The sequence below is a fragment of the Xiphophorus maculatus genome, chromosome 21, assembly GCF_002775205.1.
Source record: "Xiphophorus maculatus strain JP 163 A chromosome 21, X_maculatus-5.0-male, whole genome shotgun sequence".
Lineage (NCBI taxonomy): Eukaryota > Metazoa > Chordata > Actinopteri > Cyprinodontiformes > Poeciliidae > Xiphophorus > Xiphophorus maculatus.
Window position 1 is genome coordinate 12,610,492 of NC_036463.1, and position 22,747 is coordinate 12,633,238.

A 22,747-nucleotide genomic window follows, 5' to 3' on the forward strand; every position below is an offset into this window, starting at 1 on the left:
TTTGTTGCGTCCTCCCAAGCAGCGTGCTGTCAATGAGGCACGGAGCGAAGCGAGCGAAAAAATAAAATAATCACGCATTTTTGACAGCTCTGGGTGCAACTGTCAAATATGCACATAAAGAAAGATGAGAGTGTGACCTTGAGTTATGACTACCATTGAGAATGTCAGCTCCTTAAATTCCACCGAGGAGTTGCCTCTGACAGATATGAATGCGAGCAGATATACATATTGTATCCGTCTGTGTAATGACTGCTGCTCTGCTGCCGAAAAATGTAAAGCGTCTCCTGATTTGATTCCTGCATACCTGACTCTGGTTTGCCGTGCGTTTGTAAACACTCATTAACACAAAAAGCGGCGCCGTTTTTCCTCCTTCACGCACCTACACATGCACACGCGGAAGACGTCTTTCTGCCGCGTCTCCCGATGCGCTACACGTAGCGTGGCCTGGACGCCGCTGTGCTGATGAAGTGTTTGTTTGGCTGATTTTCCACTCAGTGGCCTTAAAAAAGTGTGGGAGTTTAGAAACACTTAAAGGGCAAAGCAAGGGGAGTTAATGAAAGCACGAGGAAAGAGCTGAATTGCCGGAGCTGCCGTGTTTCTGCTTCCTCCTGTGTGTGAATAAAGTGCTTCGAATAGCAGCCGACCTTTCCTTAACCCTTCTGTCCAATCTGCATTTTCCAGTTGATCTAACAAACAGGCTGTTGCATAACGCCACCATTTATGCCAAATGCTCTCCAGTGATTGAATGCCTCTCACACCCATTCTGTAAGCTTTTGATCTGTATTGATTGACGGGAATGAAAACGGGTCAGTAACGGGTACAGTGCCACAGTTCCAGTTCCTCTTAGCCCTTCCCACATTATTTTAATTTTTTGAATCCAAACCTTATTAGGATTTCATATGTTAGGCCAACACAAAGCAGCACATATAATTGTGACATAGAAACTGTTTGTAGTTCAACCTCGTGAATATTTTGTAGAAGCATTTTTTGCTTTAATTATAACTACAAGTTTTTGTATAACACCCAACTTTGCGCATCTGCAAAACATCGTCATTGCCACAGATTCTCAAATGGATATAGGCCTGCACTATGACTGGGCCATTTCAACACATGTTCCAAATTATGCAAGGCATTAGATTTATGAATCATCAATTGTATTAGATTTATGATTTATGAATTTATTAATTGTACACAGATTAAAAGATTACATACTGTAACTGCATAATTAATAGTTGTTCTGTCATCAGAATCTTCTGCCTGAGCTGTGGATCTCTGCAGCTCCTCCAGAGTTACTGTGAGCCTCTTGGCTTCTCCTTGGATGTTTGACTTATTACAAATTAAGACCATTATCAGTTTTTCCTCACTTAATAGAAAAAAAAGCCACTGAAATATCAGACACAGACTTTGAGACTGGAATATTGGAACCATTTCTTTAATGATTGGCTTCAAATTTTGCATAAACATAGTTCTGATTTTCACATTTATCCACCAGCGAATGATGGCTGTAGCTGTTTTTTTTTCCGTGCATCACTTTATTATGAATACTCACTCAAGGGGTTCATGTTTGTATGAAAGCACCCTGAGGTTGGACCCACATGTTGTTATAATCTTACTGCATTTAAATATACAGTATATATACACAGTCTGACATACAACTGCACTGACTCTTTACTGCTGTGTGCAGAGCTGGACGCCGAGGAATGGTGCAAGCTGCTGTGCGTGGAGTGCCTGGGTACCCGTCTCAACGACATCAGCCTCGGAGAGCCGGACCTGTTAGCAGCAGGAGTGCAGCGGGAGCAGAACGGTGAGTGCCCAATTAGTCCCAGCTAACACACGCAGCTATTCGGGGTCAATCCCTCTCAATCAGCCCTCCTCCAAGCACTTATCTGTTGCGTATGGGGCCTGTTTGCATTAAAGCAGCCAAGACTTCAGAGGGTTAGGGGAGTGAAGCGGACAATGTCCAATTAGGCTCTGCTAATAAGGGCCATTTTTGTCAATATTTGATTTCAAGTCCCCTGTTAGAGAGTTTTGTCATATGAGCTCACTATCCTCCAGCTTTGGGCTTCAGAGGTTTGTTTTGATGTGGGATGTTAAAGGAAACCGGCGTGTGTATGCACGCGAGGGTGGGCGTGTGTGTGTGGAAGTACAGGTCACAGGCTCTGGCAGGGGCTCTGTTCCAGGCCTAATGAGAAGTGCTGTGCATTACTGGCTTCCCTCGTAATGAAGCTTGTCATAGAAATGGATGAGATTATGGCTCCTAAAGCCGTGCGAAATAAATGTGCCTCTACAAATATTCCACTCTCAGGAAATGGGAATAAAAAAAAACAAAAAGAAGAGGGGGCGCTATCGCGGAGCAGCTCATTCACTGTGTATAATTTGTAAAGTTGTGAAGGAAATTGAAAAGGCAACAGTCCAAACGGAGCAGTTTAGAGTTTTAAAAGAGCAAGTAATTGGAAAAAAAAGAAGAAAAAAACTTGCTTTCATTTTGATGGATTTCATTTCCCTGCAGCTATGAAGCGAAATTGTGCTCCCCAACTATACTTGGCCTCTTTTATGTAAGATATCAGAGTGCAAGGTTTTGACACAACCCCTCTTTGGTTTGTTCAAATAAAGCGTTCACACAGTGCGAGATTGAAGCACCCTGAACCAGCACATTTCTGCTGCTGCTTTGAGTGAACACAGAATCTCCAACTTATCATTTAAACTTTCAATTCCTCCAGAACAGCAGGGGGCAGAGTTTATTTTTCCAAACCCTAGGGTTAGTGAAGTGCCTTGGGAACATAGATCATGATATTGTCTATAAGTAGGGCACTATGCTTCTGCTTTCTGGATGGAGAATTAATTGACAACTGAAACTAGATTCTGGAAGAGTCTACATTTTGATTTCAGTATTCTCTTGGACTGAATAGGAATGGAAAAAATGTTTCTATTCCCTGTCACCTTGTTTAAATGATCCTTTGTTCCTTCCTGCTTTCCTTCCTTTATTCCCATCTCGTCTTTCCTTGTCTCCTTTGTTACTTTTCTTTCCCCTTTCTCTTTCTTTCTCTTTATTCTTTTCTTGAGCCCTCACTTGTTTCCCTCATTGTGTCTTTGCTCCTTTCTGTCTTTTCTTCTATTCTTTCTTTATGACCTACCTCTCTTCCATCTGTCTTTCCTTTGCTCATCCTTCGCTCTCTGATAGTGTTTTTTTTCAGTTTGCAGTTCTTGCTGTGTCATTATGATGTGACAAAGCTACAATTTCGCGATGAAGAAACGCAACGAACCCAGTTGAGGAATTTCTTCCTCACACATTAACCCTTCCTCACAACCTGGAGGAAAGATTCTCCTCTGAAAGGTGGCTCAAAATTATTTATTTAGGCAATTAATTCAAAACTTTGTTTTTAGGTCAGCTTCTACAAGCTCCTCCATCATAGGAAAGTGTGTATTTAAAGAGGTTTGCATTGGAAAAACAAGCAAATTTAATAACTGAAACCCATCATTAGTAACTGTTACGATGCTCAGACTATATAATTATGCAATAGGAAGGGAATGAAATCACTTCAGCAAAAACACCTGGGCGACATGCCAGAGCAAGTTGATAAATTTGCAGTTGAAACCGGATATCTACATATTTTGTAAAAAACAGTTTTTAGTGTTTGGTAGAATTGCCGCTCTGTCTGTGTGACTAGGGTCAGATGATTTGGTGTCCTTCCGTCAGTTTCTCATAATAGTTTGCTGGAGTTTGACCCATTCCTCCTCACCCGAACTGGTGCAACAGTATGGGCTCCCACACACATTTTCAAAAGTTTACTCTGATATTGAGATCAAGACTTTGTGATATCCACTCTAAAACACCAACTTCATTGTCTTTGTAAACAACTGGCAGTATGCTTGGGCTTATTGTCCATTTAGAAGATCCACTGCTACCCACGCTTCAACTTACTGGTTGATCATTTAAGATGTTGCTTCAATATTTCCAAATCGTGTTATTTACCCATGCAGTGATCTACTTTTGTTTTTAAAGTTCATACCCACACAACATGAGGTCCCCACACTCATGCTTCTTTCTTTACAGTTCAGATGGTATTCTCAAAATGGCAGCCTTTCCTCTTTTTTCCTCCAAATGTAATGATGTTCGACACAGCCAAACACTTCAGTCTTAGTTCCAACAAACCACAGGACATTTTTCCGAAAATGAACGTCTTCATTTTTATGCCTGAGTGGATTTGAAAAATTTAATCTGGCTTTTCATATTTGGAGTAATGGCTTCCTTCTCACTGAATAGCCTTTCACACCCTGTTGGTACAGGACTCTTTTCACTGTGGGTAATGGCACTCTTCTGCCAGCTTCAGCCAGCATCTCAACAAGGTTTTTATTTTTTGCTTCTTTTTGTTCTGGGGTTGATTCAAAACACATTCAGCTTTGAGACACAGGACACATCTGGACATTAACATGGTGTTTTTGTTTGTGTATAATTGTGTGAACAGGTGAACGTGTCGCCACGTTCAGGCATCTGGAAATTGCTTAAAGGCATAGTAGTAATCTTAGTGTATGTCAACTTCTGAATTAAGAAAAATGTAATAAAACAATCTTTCTGCTGCTTTTTTAAGTCTTTATTTTACTATTTATGAAACAGAGAATATTTTGGTAATCCTGAGTGATCTCAAGCAGGAAATGTCTAGTCTGATTTAGTGCTGAAACAATTAATCTCATTAATCGTGATGAACTTCTTATTGAAATAATCGTCAACTAATTTAATTATCAACTAATTGTTAACTGGAGTATAAAGACTCTAAAAAAACTCTAAAAAAAGTAATATATCCAGAGCAGGAGTTAACTAAATATATCTAAAAATATTAGAATTAGAATAATTCGCGCATTCTTGTTTTTCTCTCTGAGATTTTAGTCCATATAACTACATTTAGTAGCTGGCAGATGTTCAGTCATAGCTAAAAAGACCAGAGATGCTGCGATCACAGTTTAGTGGGCTGATACCAATTTCTATTTGTTGTAAAGTTGTAAAGGTTTCTCTGATTGAACTTTAACCATGGCGTTCAAAACATGGATTTTCTACTTTGTTTATTTCAGAGCGCTTCAACGTGTACCTCATGCCCACGCCGAACCTGGACATCTACGGGGAGTGCACCATGCAGATCACCCACGAAAACATTTACCTGTGGGATATTCACAATGCTCGCCTCAAGCTCGTCATGTGGCCCCTCAGCTCCCTGCGCAGATACGGCCGGGACTCCACCTGGTTCACGTTTGAGTCCGGAAGGTGTGTGTGTGCTTCCGCTGGCTTGTGTAATTTAAAAGCCAGCAGCAAGAGGGGGAAAAAACAACAAAAACAACACAGTTATGGAAATGCAGTGACAACTTTTCACAAAGAAGCTTTGAAAACCAAAAACATCCTGGGATATATGATGCTGAGGCCTTCAGGCGATGATGATGATGATGATGATGATGTGACAGGCTTTTCTCTGAAACTGTCTCAATTTGTGTGTGTCTTTTGCCTTCGGGGGGAGGAGAGAGGGGTCTACTTGCATTCACTGTCCTCACTGCAGCCTAAACATTCAACCATGCATATTTGTAAATGAGCAATCTGAGAGTGAGCGCGATCAAAGTGTCTCTCTGTGTGTGTGTGTTCTTGGCACAGGATGTGTGACACAGGAGAGGGTTTGTTTACGTTCCAGACCCGGGAGGGCGAGATGATCTACCAGCGGGTCCACTCGGCCACGCTGGCCATCGCCCAGCAGCATGAGAGGATGATAGAGGAGATGGAAAAGAGCTCCCAGGTATGCTTGTGTGTTTTGGGTTTGTTTATCTCTTATCAGCTGCTGCACATGGCATTACTGTGGTTATATTTCAGAGCAAAACCATTTTAGAGTCACTTATTTATTCCATACATTGCATTCGTCACATCAGTCTCAAAGAAACACAGAGAGGTGTGTATAAAAGCTGCAAAATGGCTTCACTCTCTGCTTGGATGATCAGAATTGTGCTTTTTATAGACACGTGAAGTTAAGAAGTCCTGATTTTGGTCTGAATCATGTGTTGGACCAGGAGCTCTCAGACACCCCAGAGTCTTGGCCTTCTCTCCCTCTTATCACTTCCTTCCTTTTTCCTTCTTTCCTTCCTTTTCACTGTCATCTGCATTCTTTGTTTACATCGTCATGCCCTGTGTCCGATGAGCCTTGACCATATGGCCATTCTCCTGGACCCTGCAATTTAGGGAACATTTCCAAAAGCAGCCGCTGTCAGCGATAAGAACTGTGCGTACATTGCAATTTTTTTTAGCATCGGTACATTTTACACCTTCAAAGTTTCTTGTACAGTGCCTTGCAAAAGTGTCTTTACCGTTTTTTCCGCATTTTCTCACACTGCAAACACAAACTTCAATGTATTTCATTGGAATTTTAAACTAAGTAGGTGCATAATACATAGTGCACAATTGGGAGGTGGAAGAAAAAGTAAAACTAAATGAAAAATCTGATTTTCATTTGTAGTCATAATTCAGTGGAAGCACTTTCCCTCAAAAGTCGCAACAGAAAAGCAGCCAAGTGGTGTATGGTAACTCTGGAGGTGCTCTAGCAATCTTCAGCTCAGGTGGGAGAATCTGACAAAGCGAGTCCTATTTCTATTTGTTGTGCGCTCTACAAATTTGAGCTTCAAGAATTTTGCAGAGAAAATGGGCTAAAAAATAAAAAAAACAATCAGTGTCTTGATGTTCAAAGCCAGCAGACACATACCCCAAAGACTTGCAGCTCCTTGGCTGGATACAAATGCATCCCACACTTTTCAGATTTATGTTTGTAAAATATTAAATAAAATCATCATTCCAGTTGCGCCCAATGTCGTGTTGGTATGTTACATGCACATCGAAGTTCAGTGCATTAGAAAACTTGCAGAAGATTAAGGGTTCCCGATACTTTTGCAAGGCTCTGTGGATCAGGATTTGGAAGTTGGAAAGACAAAATCAAATCCACAACATGCCAGAGAAAAAAAAAAATAATAATAATCCCAAATGAATCCCTGTCTTATCCATCAAACACTTTCTCAGCCTGGAGATATGCCGCTCAGCCTTCAATATGTGCTACTCTTCACACCTTTTCATGCGTTGACAAATGCAGATCAGCTTTCTCCCGAAAGTGACAGAAAAGTGAGATGCACTGCTGTCTGACTCTGTCTGTTTCAGTTTCACTCCAGAGAGACGCTAACCAAGTCCATCTCCCTGCCACGCAGTGCCTACTGGCAGCACATCACTCGCCAAGCCAGTGTGGGGGATCTCTACAGTTACCAAGGTACACGGGAGAATTTACTAATTATCAAAATCACCATGAAGCTCTTTGACTTTACCTGAAACTACACTGAGATTTAGATCATAACAAACATGGCTAATGAGGATTTTTACAATGACTGACCTTTAGCTGCACTGTGCAGAGAGTGCACTCAATACATAGAGAAGGTAATAAAAAGTTAATGTATTTTGATGATACTATTTTAATTTTTATGTAGATTATGACAGGAATGTATTAAAGGGATTTATTTCTTTGCTGATGAAAATTTGCTGATGGTAATTTTTTTGCTAATGAAAACCCAAAATTCAGTTTATCAACAATATTACATCAGAAAAATAAAAGTAGAATATAAATATAACAATTATGGCCTGTTGAAAAGTATATCCATGTATATCAATACATACTCAGGGTTCATTTTGTTGTACCCACAGTCCATGCCAAAAATTTGTATGGGTTTGCTTCATATTTTGCATGTTATTTCAGTTGCTTGTGCACCATTTTCACTAAAACATTTTTCTTTTGCTCAACTTTCACTTAATGTGCTTCAAATAGCACTCTAATTAGTCACTGTCTTTGCATCTTTTGATGCTTAACCTTTTTTGTGAAGGTGTCAGTTTCCAAAGTTGACGTAAATCAGCCAGTTGTGAGTCTTGAGAACCTCTTAAGAAATCAAACTAAAAATCAAAAAGGATAAAAATAAAAAATAAAAAATCATTATATTGTTTTTGATGCTGTTTGTGTTGTCATTATGTCCCTATTTAATTTACTTACTGAAATGTTTTTTAACCACTGGTGTAGGCCATAACAAGGTCGAGACATTACATTTCTCATTCAAATTCTTTATGTAACATCATACTTTTCAGAGAAATTGAACTGAATTTGGGTTTTGATTAGCTGTAAGCTATAATCACCATAATTGACAGAATTAAAAACATGAAATGCATCACTCCAGTGTAATGACTCTTTGAGTTTCGCTCTTTGAATTAAATGCTTAAGTTAATTAACTTTTTATGATAATCGAATTAAATATATTCAGGCTAGAAACACAAAACAATGTACAAAAAAGAGCACCTAATATTACAAAGAAGCATTTATCTTATCTTATTTAAGAAATTTAACAACCTTTGTCACTACATTTTGATCGCTGCTCCTCCTATTGGTTTGAAGCTTTGTAGAAGTGATTGTCGCCATGGATACTATTTACCGATTCATCCTGAAGTTCCACACGTGGCTCCTGGATGAACCCAAGTCTTCAACAAACAAACATGAACTTCAACAAACATGAACCCAAGTCATGTTTGTTGCGTTGTGTGCTGGCAGGCCATTTGTACATTTATGCAATACTGTTATTACCAGGAGTTTAATCTGAAACGCTAAATGAAACCAGCTGGTTTTATAACAAAGGCCAATTAGTATTTAAACATTGTTACAACAGGTAAGCATAGACATTGTAATGGCTGTTTGTTTCAGGAGAGGTTATTCAGTTCATTATAGCTACTTGTTTACCTTGAAGTTAGGGTTGTATTAATTGAAACATAATCCTTTTTGCATAACAGGAAAATGAAAAATGAAACTTCTGAGTGGCCTACAGGGCAGTGTTTAGTTCAAACTGGGTGGGCATTTCTGGAATGTTTATTGGATTTAAATTAATTTGCCAGGAAACAGTTACATTCTTGCCATATGCAGAGCTTACTCACGAGCAAGGGATGTTTGTTGTTCTCTCCTAGTTTCTATGAAGGTTAGTTTCTGTTTAAAAGAAGTGAAAAGAGACCCAGCATTTGACATTTTCCTAGATCTCTATCCTATATTGTGCTACGCCAAACCTTGACCCATGAAAACAATCTGGTTTTGTTTGTGGATCATTTTAAAGCTACAATGGAGAAAGTTGCGGTGGGAGACGTGGGTTACCAGAAGGATCAAATCGCCTCTGTGAAGTCATCATGTTTGTAAATCTGCCGTGCAGAATTATCCGGCGGGCCTACACAGACGAAAGCAAAGCATTTTTGTAACTTCATTTCAAAACCGTTTGATGGATATGTCAAGTCCATTTCTTTTTCTTTTTAAAAAACAGGAACTTACAACATCTACTGAGTAAGAAAGCACAGTGAAAGTAGATTGATAATGTGGGCTGTTTGTTGGAGCAGGAATAAGACACCATCAATAACAAGAACACCCTTTCCTATGTTTACCTGTTTCTCGCTCAAGATTTGAAGTTACCTATGACTATCAACTGAGTACATTCTACAAAAAAAATGCATTCAACTGACCACAAATACATTAATAATGCAGCAGCTACTCTGTAGTATCCGAGGATGGCACCATGTGTCCTCTCCGTGCTCCTTTTCTGCACATGCACTTAAGGAAGTGTAAATGTCTGAGTATTTGCACGTTATATGAGACCAGAGGCAGGAAGGTGATTAGTGAGCTGATGCGATTATCCTCTGTCCATGGTATTAGTTGATTAGAAGACTTATCTGAGGATTATGGGCCTTATGGTTTTCACTGATAGAGAAAGAAAAAACCCAAAGCCAGGCAAAGATGAAAGTCGCTCTGACGTCATCATTTTCTTTTTAAAAGTGAAGACTGTTATTTTCCCCTCTCATTATCATTTAATTGTGTCCTGATAAGCTTGAAAGCAAGCTGTGAGCTCTTTGTTCCAAACATCAACATGTTTGTGCATCGCAAAAAACCAAACGGTGAAAAACGTTCACCTCGGGGTTAATTCTTCGCCTGCTCGCTCTTTGCAAAGTCTGCTGCCAAACTCTTGCTCTGTAAACTACGGCGAGCAGACGAGCTTCTCGGTGATCCATCACCTTGGCACCTCGGTCCTCCCACAGTTTCCTCGTGTATCTGTCCGGTTCGCAGCAACCTTTCCGCAGTCTTCTGCTCATACGGATGCAGCACTGTCGTTGCGTCGGCTCGTTTCCCATGAATAAATTGAACGCATCAGTGTGTTTGAGGTTCTGCCGAACAAGGAGGTCTAGAAGGTGATTCTTGGGGGTTGGGAGGTGCTGGGAGTTTAATTCAAACTGTAACATGCGTTTGGACTGTAAAAAGGTACGGGAAGACACACAACTCCTTTATCATGGAAACAACTCATTCTGGGATGAATCCAACCACAGAATTACTGCATCGATTCCTCATGGACAACGGGTCTCTGACTTTTGGGAGGAAATTTACATCCTGTGGACATACAAGATGAACGTATAGCACAGTGGTTTGTAGCCTTTGCTTTCACACATAGAGGTTATTACCCTACATTCTACCCAGCGTCTTTTACTCTGATGCTCTTAAATAAACGTAAAAAATTTGGTGATTGATATAATTTTAATTTTCTATTTTCCTTAGAACGGCAGCTTCAGTGTCCTGCGTGCCTAGTGGAACCTCTTATAACAATGTGTAAAGAATATTTAAGTTAATCAGAGTCTATAACTTTTAGAGATCATATTCCCTTAGCCACTCCTCAAAATGGAAAAGACGTGCCATTAAATTAAGGTATTTGTGTGTTTATCTTACCAAAAAAGAAAACAAAAAAAAGACTAAATATTGGTAAAATATCATACCTAATTGCATAAATTAATTATGATAAATTCAACCTACTTGAGAGCTGCAACAAACAGAGTTTGCTTAGGCTCAAAAGAGACCATATAAACCCTTTAAATAAAATGTACATGCCAACTGGTTGTTTGGAAGATATACCAGAGTAAACAGTTTTATGTGCTATTATTACAAATGAAACGTCCAATTTGCCAAATGCCACTGGAACCATGAGCTTTGCTAAGGTGAATCTAAGGTTGACCTTTTCAGCATGAAGCACTTCATTCCTATTGCCAGCGGTGGACGATCAGTGATGTTGTGGGACTGTTTTTCTTCCAATGGACCCTTGGTAAAGTGCATGTCATCATAAACTGATTTTAAATCTGATGGTCTTTGACAAGAAAGTAAAAGAGGGGTTGTAATTAGGTCTTTCAGCAGGATGATAATAAAAAAACATCTGGCCAGATGAAGACAGTAGACGCCACCTTCCTGGCCATTGTAGTTCCCAAACTTAAATCCTTTTGAAAACCTGCAGGGTGAGCAGAAATGGAGGAGCTATGACAATCCAGAGGGATTTTGCTGAGAGGAGTCATCAAAGGTCCTTGTGCCTTTGACGATTCCTGTTATAGGAGGAGACTATGCGGAAGATTGCTATAGAAATAACTTCCATTTTAAACAACATATCTAAAATTAAAGGCTAGGCTTTTAGAAAATTCTCAGTGTAATACTGTGCTACTGTGATAAAAGCTTAATTCCTGTTAAGTCTTATAACACCTCTGTTTCAGGGGTGCCAAAAAGTGTGAATGCTGTTGGCACGGTGTATTGTATGCTCCTCTTAAACCTAAATTAATCAACATTAATACATAGACATGACATTTACTCACCATGTGCTCTAATCCATCCCTGCATGATGACCAGTGCTAACTTTTGAACTGTACACTGATAAAATAGTCCCTCTGCTCCTTACGGCCCAGAGGACGCAGCTCTCAATTTGCACAGAGTTTCACATTTGGACAACTCAGACCACAGGTTTGTTTCTCTTCTGTACTTCAGGCTCATTCTGTTTGGGATTACAAGTAGAATGACCTTAAATTACTATTCTAGGTGTTCATCTTCTATTTGAGTACACTATTTTCTGCATACCTTTTGCACACTGAAGAGTCCTTGGTGCAGTGTCCCAGCCAACTCGATATTTGAATCAACTTAAATGGCTTGAATTAATTTAGAATTTAAGCAATCTTTCAAAGTAAATATGGGTTTTCCCCGAATGATAGTGCCGCGCTTAAGTGTTCATATGAACTTTACCACATTACGAATGCAAACTCGATGTGTTAAAGAACCACATCTTCCTACATCTCAGGGGAGAAGAGCATTTCTACACCACCTTTGTACATTCAGAGAAATGTACACTTCGTCTTCTGACTAGCTCAGGTTTAGTCAGATTTGATGGACGGCATGTGTGAGCAGCAATTTTCAAGTATCACAAGATGTCCGTGATTGTATTTAAGTCTGGGCATTGATTGGGCCATTTGTAATACATAAATATGGTTTGATCTAAACCATATGTGGCTCTGGCTGTATGTTCAGGGTCGTTGTCCTGCGGAAAGGTGAACCTCTGCTGAAGTCTCAAATCTTTTTTCAGGCTCTAGCAGAATCAACTAGTATATATTTCCATTCATCTTCCCATCAGCTCTGACCTGGTTCACTGTCCCTGCTAAAGAGAAGCAACCTCACAGCATAATGCTGCAAATGTTGACTGAGAATATTTTTATTTCCACAAAAAAATGAAATCATATGTTGCTATGCTGCTTCATTTCAAAATAGGTGCTATTTGGTGTTGGTCAATCACATAAGACCCCTCAAACTACATTTCAAATTGTGGTTGTAAAAAAAAAAAAAAAAGAGATCAGCAATCACTCAAATCTCTGGGGAAAAAAAGCACAAAATCATTTAGCATTTTAAAAGAAATATACACATTTAGTAAAAAAAAAAGGTGAATGTTTAATGCTTCATTACTCTCTAGTTTTGCCATTATTGTTGTGTCATTTATTTCTCAATGGCAGTCAGAAAACAGGTTTTCTGGACCACTGTGGCTGGCTGTGTTTGCTCCTTGGCTCTTTCAGCTCACACATGATGAATATCCAATCAGCACAGTCAATTTGCTGAGTCATGCTTGGGTTGCTTTCAAATACCCTGTGGGTATGGAGAAATAATTAAGGAACACGGCTCCTTTTCGCCCTGTTGAGGTTGATTCACCTGTTTGTTTGCTTGAGTTATCGGGGAACCAGGCACTAAAGAAGCAGAACTGATTCATTTTAATATGTTTTTACATCAGATTTTTTTTTCTGTTTCTGTAGCTAAAAATGTCCTAGAAATACCTCCCAGAACTTTTGTTTACTACGATTACAAAGCAGAACAGAGCGTATTAGAAAGATGTCAGATAAATGTTTTATTCCCCCGGAAACTTGCAGTGTATTCTCTATGAATACAATATATCTACTTTCCGCTGTTTTCCACCCCTGCTTTCTTAATGGGATTCACTCGTTTGCATTTCAGTGAAAAACTGCCATTTTCTCCAGGTTTGCTGATGCAAAGAAATAAGTGCACTTTAAAGTTTTGGAGCCGGAGAAGCAAGGTACCATGCCTGTCAGAAATGGTTCAATTACCAGCTTTCATACTGGAAGGGAAAAGGGACTATAATCCATACGTTCTCTTCGTTCCTCTTTTTTGTTTACCCATTTACAAGTTGTCCCTTCATCCTCCTGCTCACTCTGTGCTTTATTGCACTCCAAAGTTTACTGCTGGAGCATTAGCAATTCTAATGAAGTGGAGCGCTGTACTCTGTTTGATCCGCCCGGGAGTGATACTAAAGGGATTTTACCAAGAGGTGGGAAGAATCAAAAGACAGAATGATGGAAGAACAGGGTGATGACACTTCCCTGCCTTCCAGCAGGCAGCGTGAAAAATGTGTAGAGATGCAAAATATGAACTCCTAAAAGAAAAGTTGCAAATGGTAGATTTGAGCTCAGCAGTCTTGTTCTGGATTAATTTATTGTCAAACTTGATGTTGACTAAATCAAGTTTTTGATAAGAGGACCAAGAGTTAGGGTGCATGTTTTCTAACCCTATAGCTGTTTAAAGCAGGGTTAGGTTATAAAACAAAGTCACAAACTTTGCACACCTCAGAGGGCAAAGTTTAATCCATCATCTGACAGTCAAAATAGTGTAGGGATTGCTGCAACCAAAACAGGATTGCCTGGCAGGCAAAGAAACCAGAGCATTAATCAGAGAAGCAGTTTAGAGGACCATGATGACTCTGGAGGAGCTGCAGGACAGAAACCCAGAAAAGTCCCATTCGTAGTTTACCATAAACCATGTAGGAGATGCAGCAGACAATCGGAAGGAGGTCCTCTGGTCAGGTGGGACTAAATTTAACATTCCTGGGCAACATGCATCACCTAATCTGTGTTGGTCTGTCATATAAAATCCCAGCAAAATAAGGCACAGGAGCTGCTATCTCACATAATCTAGAGCCTGCGTTACCTTGAGTGTCTCGGCTGTTGCTAGACTGCCATCTGGGCAGCTACAGTTGGAGGAAGGAAGGTGTGGACAGGTGTGTGTCAACATGCATGCATGAAGAGCTGCTTGTGTATCCAGGTCTGCTGTTTCTTCCGCTTAATGTGTGTGCGCGCGTGTGTATGTGTTCTCGCTGCCTGTCCTGTCTGCTCTGGCCCAGCAGCTGCCACCCCAGGCCAGATAGGATGACATGACCTTCCCCAGTAATGAAAAGGCACTGACAAATCACTGTCTGCTTCTCATAGTGTGAGCGCAGGAGGAGGGATGCTGACGCCAACATCATCCCGCTCTCCTCCCCTCTCTGCGGTTCTCTGTGGTTTTGTTGTTATTTTCTTGCAAGTGTGTCTACATGTTTGTCTCTCGTCCAAAAGCAGGGCTCTCGTCGGGGGTCTGTCCCTAGACAGCCGTGTTTATGACTGAGAGGATGATGGGCTCTGCTTCACCCTCTCCTTCCTCTCTGGGCTCAATGCCTCGCTTCTTTCTCTCTCTCTCTCTCTCTTTTTTTTTCTTTAGCCTTAATTGGCCATGGTTGAGGAGAGGGATTGTCTTGGCAAAGATGTGAAAAGGATATGCCTGGTTGCACACCAGTCGTTTCAGCAATCTATTAAATACAACTTGCAAGGAAGAGGGGAGCGTTCCTCCATCTTTACCCCCCGTCTCTGTTTTGGCTTCCTGTAGAATGCGCTGAGCTGCATTTCTAACTTGGTATTTCTCTTTTGTTTCAGGGAGTGGTGGAGAGGAAAGACTAACAGACAGAGGTGTGTATGCATGACTCACCTGCCGCCGAGCATCCCATTTCGTTCTCATCCTCACTCACACCCACGCCAGCCCCTCTGTGCCTCCTCCCACTAACCGTTCCCTCTGCTCGCACATGAAAATGCTTTTTCCGTGTTTTTCATTCTCACTTTCTCCTTCTCCTTCCTTGCATATCACCCCTTCCCCAAACCACCTCTTTTTTTATTTTTAACTAGACTTGTCTCTCCCTGTTGCTCTGACACACACTCACCCTGTCACTTGACACTGATTACCAGCCTGACTGGGTCATGTCGTATATTCCAAGTCCCAGTTGGCGGAGTCATGGAAGCAATCCTGGTAAATAAACACGTACAAACCACAAACTTCCAACGTTTTAATTGGGATTTTATATAATAGGCCAACACAAATTACTGGTAGTTTAAAGTGGAAGGTAAATTATACAGTTTTATAAATAGATGGATGAAGGTACTCTGGTGAGATGAGGCTAAATGTAAAGTTTCTAGCCTGTTGCAGAGCTGTTTGGTTATGGGGGAAAATATAAGTATAATTATTTACATTTGATATTCAGTTTGGAAAAACAATGTATCTGTAGAAGAACAGAAGAGACGGCCTAAATAAGTCCTACTTCAAGTCTGCCACAAGCAATGGCAGCATATACTGTATGTGGTATAAGGTGCACTGAATGGTCACATGAGACCAAAACTATGTAAACAAAAAGGCTACATTGACATGGTGAAACATGGTGGTGGCAGAACCATGCTGCCACCACCATGGCAGCATGGTCCTTGTCTTAGGTGTGAACAAGAGTCCTGGTCACAGTCGATGGAAGAATGGATGGAGTTTACACAGGAGAAAACAAGAAAGAGGCTGCAAAAGAGTAGACACTGGGATGGAGGTTCATGACAAAACCCTGAATATATACCCAGAGCACAGTCACGGCTTAGAATGGTCCAGTCAAAGTCCAGTTCTAAATCCAATCGGTTATCTGTGGCAAGACTTGAAACTTGTTTGTTCACATTTCACTGAGCAAAAAGAAAACTGAGAAATTGAGGAAGATATCAATTTCCAGGTCTGTAAAGCTGCTATAGAAACATCTTCCAACATACTTCCAGCTGTGATTGCAGTGAAAATGTGTTACTGCAAAACGGAACATAATTTGCATATTTATCACTACAAAACTATGTAGCATCTTTCTTTCACTTCACATCTATGCACCCTCTGTGCATAGTTGTGAAGCTATGCACAGAAACAACATGAAAGCAGGTTTATCACATGATAAGTAAAACACATTGAGGGAGGTCTGTGGTTGTGTTGTGACTGAATGTGTGAGGTGTGTGTGAATACTTGTGTTTGTGGATTTGCCCAGGTTCCAATCAGATTCAGTTATCAGCTCCTTCTTTGCATCTGCAACAGTTCTGGAGTTAAAGAGAGCAACATTTTGAAGTGCAGCCACTTCTCCTGGCCGACTTTGTTAGCATGAACTCACCAGGTTAAAGTTGATTATAGTGTTGTGTTGCTTTTTTTGTTTGTTTGTTTGGTTTTTTTTTTGCACCTCCTGAAATATTGATCAGTGGCCACTTCCTCCTTGTTTTCGTGCACGATCAGCAGCTTGCCAGTAGCTTTATCCTCGGCCCACCTCGGTGTGCACACTTCCAAACAGCGCACTAATGTATTATTAATGCTCTCACGGTTAGACAGGAGCAGCCCTTCGCCGTCGAGTATCCATTACTCCCTCTCAGTGCATTTAACCGATATGAACTGCGGAGCAAATTGGTTCAATTAATTTGAATTAAGGTGCAGAGGGAGCCGGCAGGACACGGGCCTAGGAGAATGACGCAGGGAAATGAAGCTGTTTAACTGACAAGCAAATCCAACTTGGACTAAAGCGTCCAACTTATTTCAGTTTTTATTTGTTCTGATAGGAATCTTTCAAAGAATATTCTTCGGTGTGTTCAGCTGAGTTGTTTTTTTTTTTCTCCTCCCGAACAGGAGCAGGGCTGTCGAAGACCTTTATCCCCCGGGCACAGACGTTCCCCAGCTTTCTGTCTGACGAGCCCGAGCAGGAGGAGAGGAGTCACCGCCACCAAGAAGAGGCGCCGTCGCCCTCTAGTGGCTGCGAATCCAGTTGCAGCCTCGGACCGCTTCAATGACAGGAAGCAGCTTTAGCAGCCTTGGACACTCAAGCCGTCACTGTAGAGAGGATTCAGCAATCTGTATAGTGATACATGTAATATACCTGTAGAAGCTGTAGAAGGATCCCGGAGGATTGTGAAGTGTGGCTGCAGAGATGGCTTCTAAAAGTGCACCAAAAATCCTCTAGCTATGTGTTATTTAAAGTGTTTCTCGTCGCCATTGTTCTGTTTAACTCTGCATGACCTTCTACTTTCAAAACATTTTTATTTTATTTTATTTATTTATTTTTTTTTTAAGCAAAGCACTTGGAGAGAAGTTAAAGGCGCTATTACCCAAATATCTGCTGTAAAACAGCTTTAAGAAACTCTTTTTCTGAAGTGGATGAAATAACATCAGGCGTAACCCGGCAAGGTGCTGCCTCAGCAGCCAGTTCAAGAGAAACTCCACCAGTTTTGACACAAATCCCCCCTCGCCTCCCTACTACTCCCCCATCAGCTTTGTCGCGAGAATGTGAAATCGATCAATGCCTCACACAACAAAACAGCTTGATGTCCATGGCAGCGATGAATCAGCTAAACTTTTCTAATCGGCTTCAACCAGCAAAAAAAAAAAAGAAAAAAAAAGTCATTCATAAATGGGCTGGGGCGGACCGTCGTGTCAGAGATGATAAAAAGCGCAGCCCTCCTGCAGGCTCTGCTTTAAGCTGCTGGCATTACTCTTCACTACAGCAAATTGACTTTAATAGCATCTGAGCCCTTCTGAAGCTCTGTCTGTCAGAAGTTACTGATAAGCTGTTCATTAGCAGAAAGGTGTTAAAAAAAGGGGTCACATGATGGGATGATGGGTTATGCAAATCAGAGATAAAATTCATATTTGGGGTCCATAATAAGCTAAGAGAATGCTTCTTGAGGAGGAAAACATGACATGAGGTATTCAGGGAAAGTTCTTTTTGATGTTTTTGTGTAGGTGTAGGAAATATTTGTGACTCAGCAGAACCGCAAATATGAGCCTTTCCAGGGTTCCAACTGATGGAGCATGGAGTTAGGTTTTATCACTTCCAAGTCCGAAAGGGTATAAAGAAATACATTTAATATGAAAATTTTTTTACGTTTCCAGGACCTTTTCATCATTCCATTACCAAAAGCCTTTTATCCTGCATACAAAAATGTATGTGCAGCAGAAAACTGAACATTGAACATCACCCTGAATTTACCATTCTCTAATGTGAAACGATATGATAGCAGCATCACACCACTGGGATTCCTTAACAATTTTGAATTGCCCTGTTTTAGTCGATCCTATCTATTCCCAATCAAATACATAAAAGTTTGTTGTAGCAATGTGAGAAATTGTGAGAGCTGCTATTCTGGACTATTTTAGACCAAGGTTTTAAACAAATATAATAAAGGTCCAGATCTGACAAGCCATCAAGTCACTTTTTACTAAAATGCAGAATAAGAGCCCCACTTCATATGCTTTTTTTTTAACCATGATTTGTAGAACATAAAACCCAGCTAAGCAGATATATTCCTCTCAAATGAGCACTTCGTAATAAAGATAGCAAAAACCTTTTTACTCACTCAATTAACCAACTCCTCTACTAGTGATTACACTGACAGATGCATCATGTCATTCTAACCTTGATCTGACCATCTGCGGTGTCATTGTCCTGCTCTGTTTTGCTCCTATTTCCTGCCTTTCTTGCCATCATTACTGTCAAACAAACTCCTAAAATATTGGTTAAAAAAGTTTAGAGAACATCATTGATCCAAGAATAAAGTGACAGAAAGGCAGGACAGAGACAGAAAGCCTCAATTACGAATCCATCTGTTCCTGCAGCTCCACTGACAGTGTGGCGGTATAAACGAATACTTGGTAGGCTTCTGGTGTTTTGGCGGCTTGGATCATTCATTTCAACTTGCACAATATGTATGTCAAACAGAGAATCAGTCAGCCAGACTTTTTTGTGCCCACGGTAACTGCTAACAAGAGGTCATTGAAGGAGAATCGGTAGGTTAACAAGGCAGCGTTGCACTTTACTAACAAGACACATTTCCTCTTCCCAGTGTTTTCAGAAAAAAAATTATTTAATGATTCTAAAAAGTGAGGCTAATGCAAAGTACATTAAATGGGAACTTTCTATTGTAAAAGAAACACCTGGTCTATTTCTATTTTCTTGTTGAGTTTAAACACTAAGGGTGTCAAGTAGAGACTAATGTACATTTCAGTGAAGTCTTTACCTATAGCCGCTAATCTAAACATAGCAACAACTCTTAATGAGGAGCCCCTTTGTTAGCTACACGGTACTAAAGGGAGTGAAAAATAGTTCAAAGAAAGATACAATCAGTCTGAGTTGTTTACTGGTTTTGCAAACTCCCTAGATGTGGTTTAATGGCCTCTGTGGAGAACGGTTTAGGTTCAATACTAATAGTGTGCACCTTTTGGCTAATTACTAGTGTTAAGAACTGAGACTTTCATATATCCAAACTAACATGTATATGAATGCCCCATACAGATTTTGCTCTGAGATAATAGGCACTAACCGGACTAGGGCTCACAATAGCTTACTTTGATTTATGAAACAAACACAGATTTGTAAAATCAGTTAGCTACTTCATGTAGCATATTGCTGGGTCTTAAATTTGTATTAAGGGGAAAAAAATTGCTTGTCACAACTATTTCTCATATTGGTTATCTATCCAGCACAAGGGCTTCTAAAGAGGCTCAAAAGGAAGCTAAATATTGCTCTGTATTATGTTCTCATTGCCAAGCTCAGCTGCCTTGTCAGTCCTATAGCTAAAAAACAGACATGGTATTAATCTCCTCTATATTGCCTAAAACTTTGCTAAGCTATTTTAAAACAGTGAATTTAAGTATTTCATGTGCTAGTAACAGAATGAGCGAGAGAAGGAATGTTAGCAGTGTAGTTAAAATATGGTAATAATACTAAATCATTTTTCTGTTGCATGAATCAAATGTATTTTTTAAAAACACACAACTCCACATGACAAAGACCCTAGTGCCTTCAGGTGACCGCAGGTGGTGACAGCCAACCAAAGCAGACACTGGACTCTCTTACGTTTGCCGTTGTTACCTTAGTTTGTGATTTACTTTGAAAACTAAACAACTTTAGAAGATTCTGGAAATATTCTCGACCCAGTGCTAGGCCATGTGACTAGGGTTGCATTTTCTACTTTGCTGTCCACCATCACCAGAACCTTCCACGAGATTAGGCATGGGCTGGTATGAGATTCTCATGATAATCTTAAAGAAAAATATTAATTATCTAGTCACTGTGGAAAAAAAAATGTTTTACTCAAATTAACTGATTGTATTTAAAACAGCAAGGCAACTCTAGCTTAGAACAGTAGTAACCTTAAAGTGAAGGCTGACTTTTACATCTGGACTATAAATTATTTTCTCAACCAGAAATATTTTTAAAAGAATTTAAGCATGAGAAAAAGAAAGAAAAAAAAAAACAACATTTCGGCTTCAGTTTAACCAGATGACCTAGCATACAGGAACAGGTCAAAAAACTCCAATCACTCCCAAAGATTTTACTGGCTTCTTAAGAAAAAACAGGAATGGTAGGCTATGGCACGACATTTTGGACTCTGGTAACTGGCCCATGCCTATATTTAGTACAGAGATTGAAAGTTTTTCTCCTGTTTTGCACAGTTAAGTGGGTAAAAACAAAATGGTTTCCATTGACAATCAAATGTAGGCTGCCAAGCAGTTTTCTTCACATTTGAGTCCTTCTGTTGTTGTCGTGCCACCGCTTCATGCCCACGAATTCACTCCTATACCCAATTAGTTGGAAAGTTACAAGCACATTTTGTCTTAAGATACTTTTTTCTTTATTTTTACAGTTAATTTATTTATGCTTTCACTTTAGGAAGACATTATGTTGAAACGTTGGGTCACAGTAGTGCCCTAGTTGTCTTGTTTTAGTTGCAGTGTGGTGAAATGTATGTGGAATAGTCCCTTTCTGTTTGGGGTTGCACTTACTGAATCGCCTGGATAAAAGCTACAGCTGATTGTGCTCATTTGCCATTTTTTTGTTGTTTCCTGTATTCACTTGTTTGCAGAGATGTCGTTATGTTTTGTGTTCTCTAACTTTATATGTTAATAGCACTTTGAATACACTAGTTAGGACTGCAGTTTTCGCAAATGTACATATGTAATGTTTTTGATGAACATAAGGGTAATAAATTGAATGTTCATACCATAAGGGGCTTTGAATTTAGGCATAAATGTACAAACATACTCTAACCTTTAGAATACCTTTTGGGGAAAGCGGTAAAGTTACAACCAGTGGTGGTTTTTGATATGGACAGTTACCCAGGGTGGTATTAGAAAAGGGAGCCCATACCGAAAAAAAACAACAAAAAAACTATCTGTTGGTTGTGCCTTGGTCAATTCTTCTATTGCTATTATGGATGGGAAAACATTGGAGAGTTGGTGTCCTATGTGAACTGCTGAAATAGGTTAAATGATCTTATGTGTTCAGTGAAAGACTGTACCGCTTTCTATTTAGCTCCAGAATTGTTATGATTTCTTGTTTTTTGGCAGGGTTTACCTATGGTGCCAAACATGCCAGAGCCACAGCTAAAAATGTGTAATTAAATGTAAAGCAAGTCCTACAAGTGATTTTGCTTTGAACAGAGGAAATGTTCTCACACAATCCAGCCTGCACTCCTTTCCCCAGCCAGAAACATTTACATCTTGATTTATGTGGCCTTTGTATTTCATGTTTCAAGTAGGTGAACAACCCACAGGAGCAAGCGCCCACTACTGTGGTAAATTGGGTCAGTGACACACGTGTGACCTCAACCTCTCTTAAGGCATAAGTCAAAGGCGTCTCAATCCTAGAGGCGAGAACCGAGGAAACTCTGAAAGCAAAGACGTCTTAAACAACCAACAGGAAATACGGTGAGCGCGTCTTTGAATATGAAGGTTTGCTGTTTCTAAAATGTTCTTCTTTCGAGCACCAAGATGATTTCATTATATGTTAATTGGGAAATCAACATATAATGAGCAAGCTGTAGTTTTTTTTTTCTTTTTTTGGTGTAAATCCAAATAATGTTCTCCAAAACTAGTAACCTGTCCTGACAACTAGATTATTCTGAGTGTCGCTGTAGTTGCAGCTATTAAGAAAAACAGATTGGGGTAAATATCTGAGGAAAGAGGTGGATGCAACCTGACATGACATCTAATTGTTTAACATTGAACCTATTTAACTTTGGTTTAGACACAAGCTGCAGCTTTCAAGCTTATAGTTTTTCCATATGACTCACGACAAATGTCATGAGTCATATGGAAACTTTCATGTGGCTTTTGTCACAAGACAAGTACAGACAGAGTGATCTTACCAAGAACAGGGGCTAGCGACCTTCGCAATCTAAACAGTCTTTCTCCGGTTCCTGCTAAATAAAACTTATTTAGAGCCACAAAATCTACCTGACCCT

The 22,747-nt window shown here is 40.0% G+C and overlaps 1 protein-coding gene across 2 annotated transcripts in view; it reads left to right on the forward strand.

Annotated features, from left to right (window-relative positions):
• The window catches only part of dok6 (docking protein 6), a 66,868-nt gene extending 45,372 nt beyond the window's left edge, over nt 1-21,496 (forward strand). The window contains exons 4-9 of one of the 2 annotated variants that reach the window (XM_005797921.2): nt 1,685-1,804; nt 5,068-5,257; nt 5,636-5,774; nt 7,175-7,280; nt 15,116-15,148; nt 17,136-21,496. In XM_005797921.2, coding sequence (XP_005797978.2) covers nt 1,685-1,804; nt 5,068-5,257; nt 5,636-5,774; nt 7,175-7,280; nt 15,116-15,148; nt 17,136-17,296 — 749 coding nt within the window. In that variant the 3' untranslated portion in view covers nt 17,297-21,496. The remainder of the gene's footprint in view (nt 1-1,684; nt 1,805-5,067; nt 5,258-5,635; nt 5,775-7,174; nt 7,281-15,115; nt 15,149-17,135) is intronic. The other variant, XM_023326710.1, reaches the window with a different exon arrangement.
• The last annotated feature ends 1,251 nt before the right edge of the window (nt 21,497-22,747 follow it).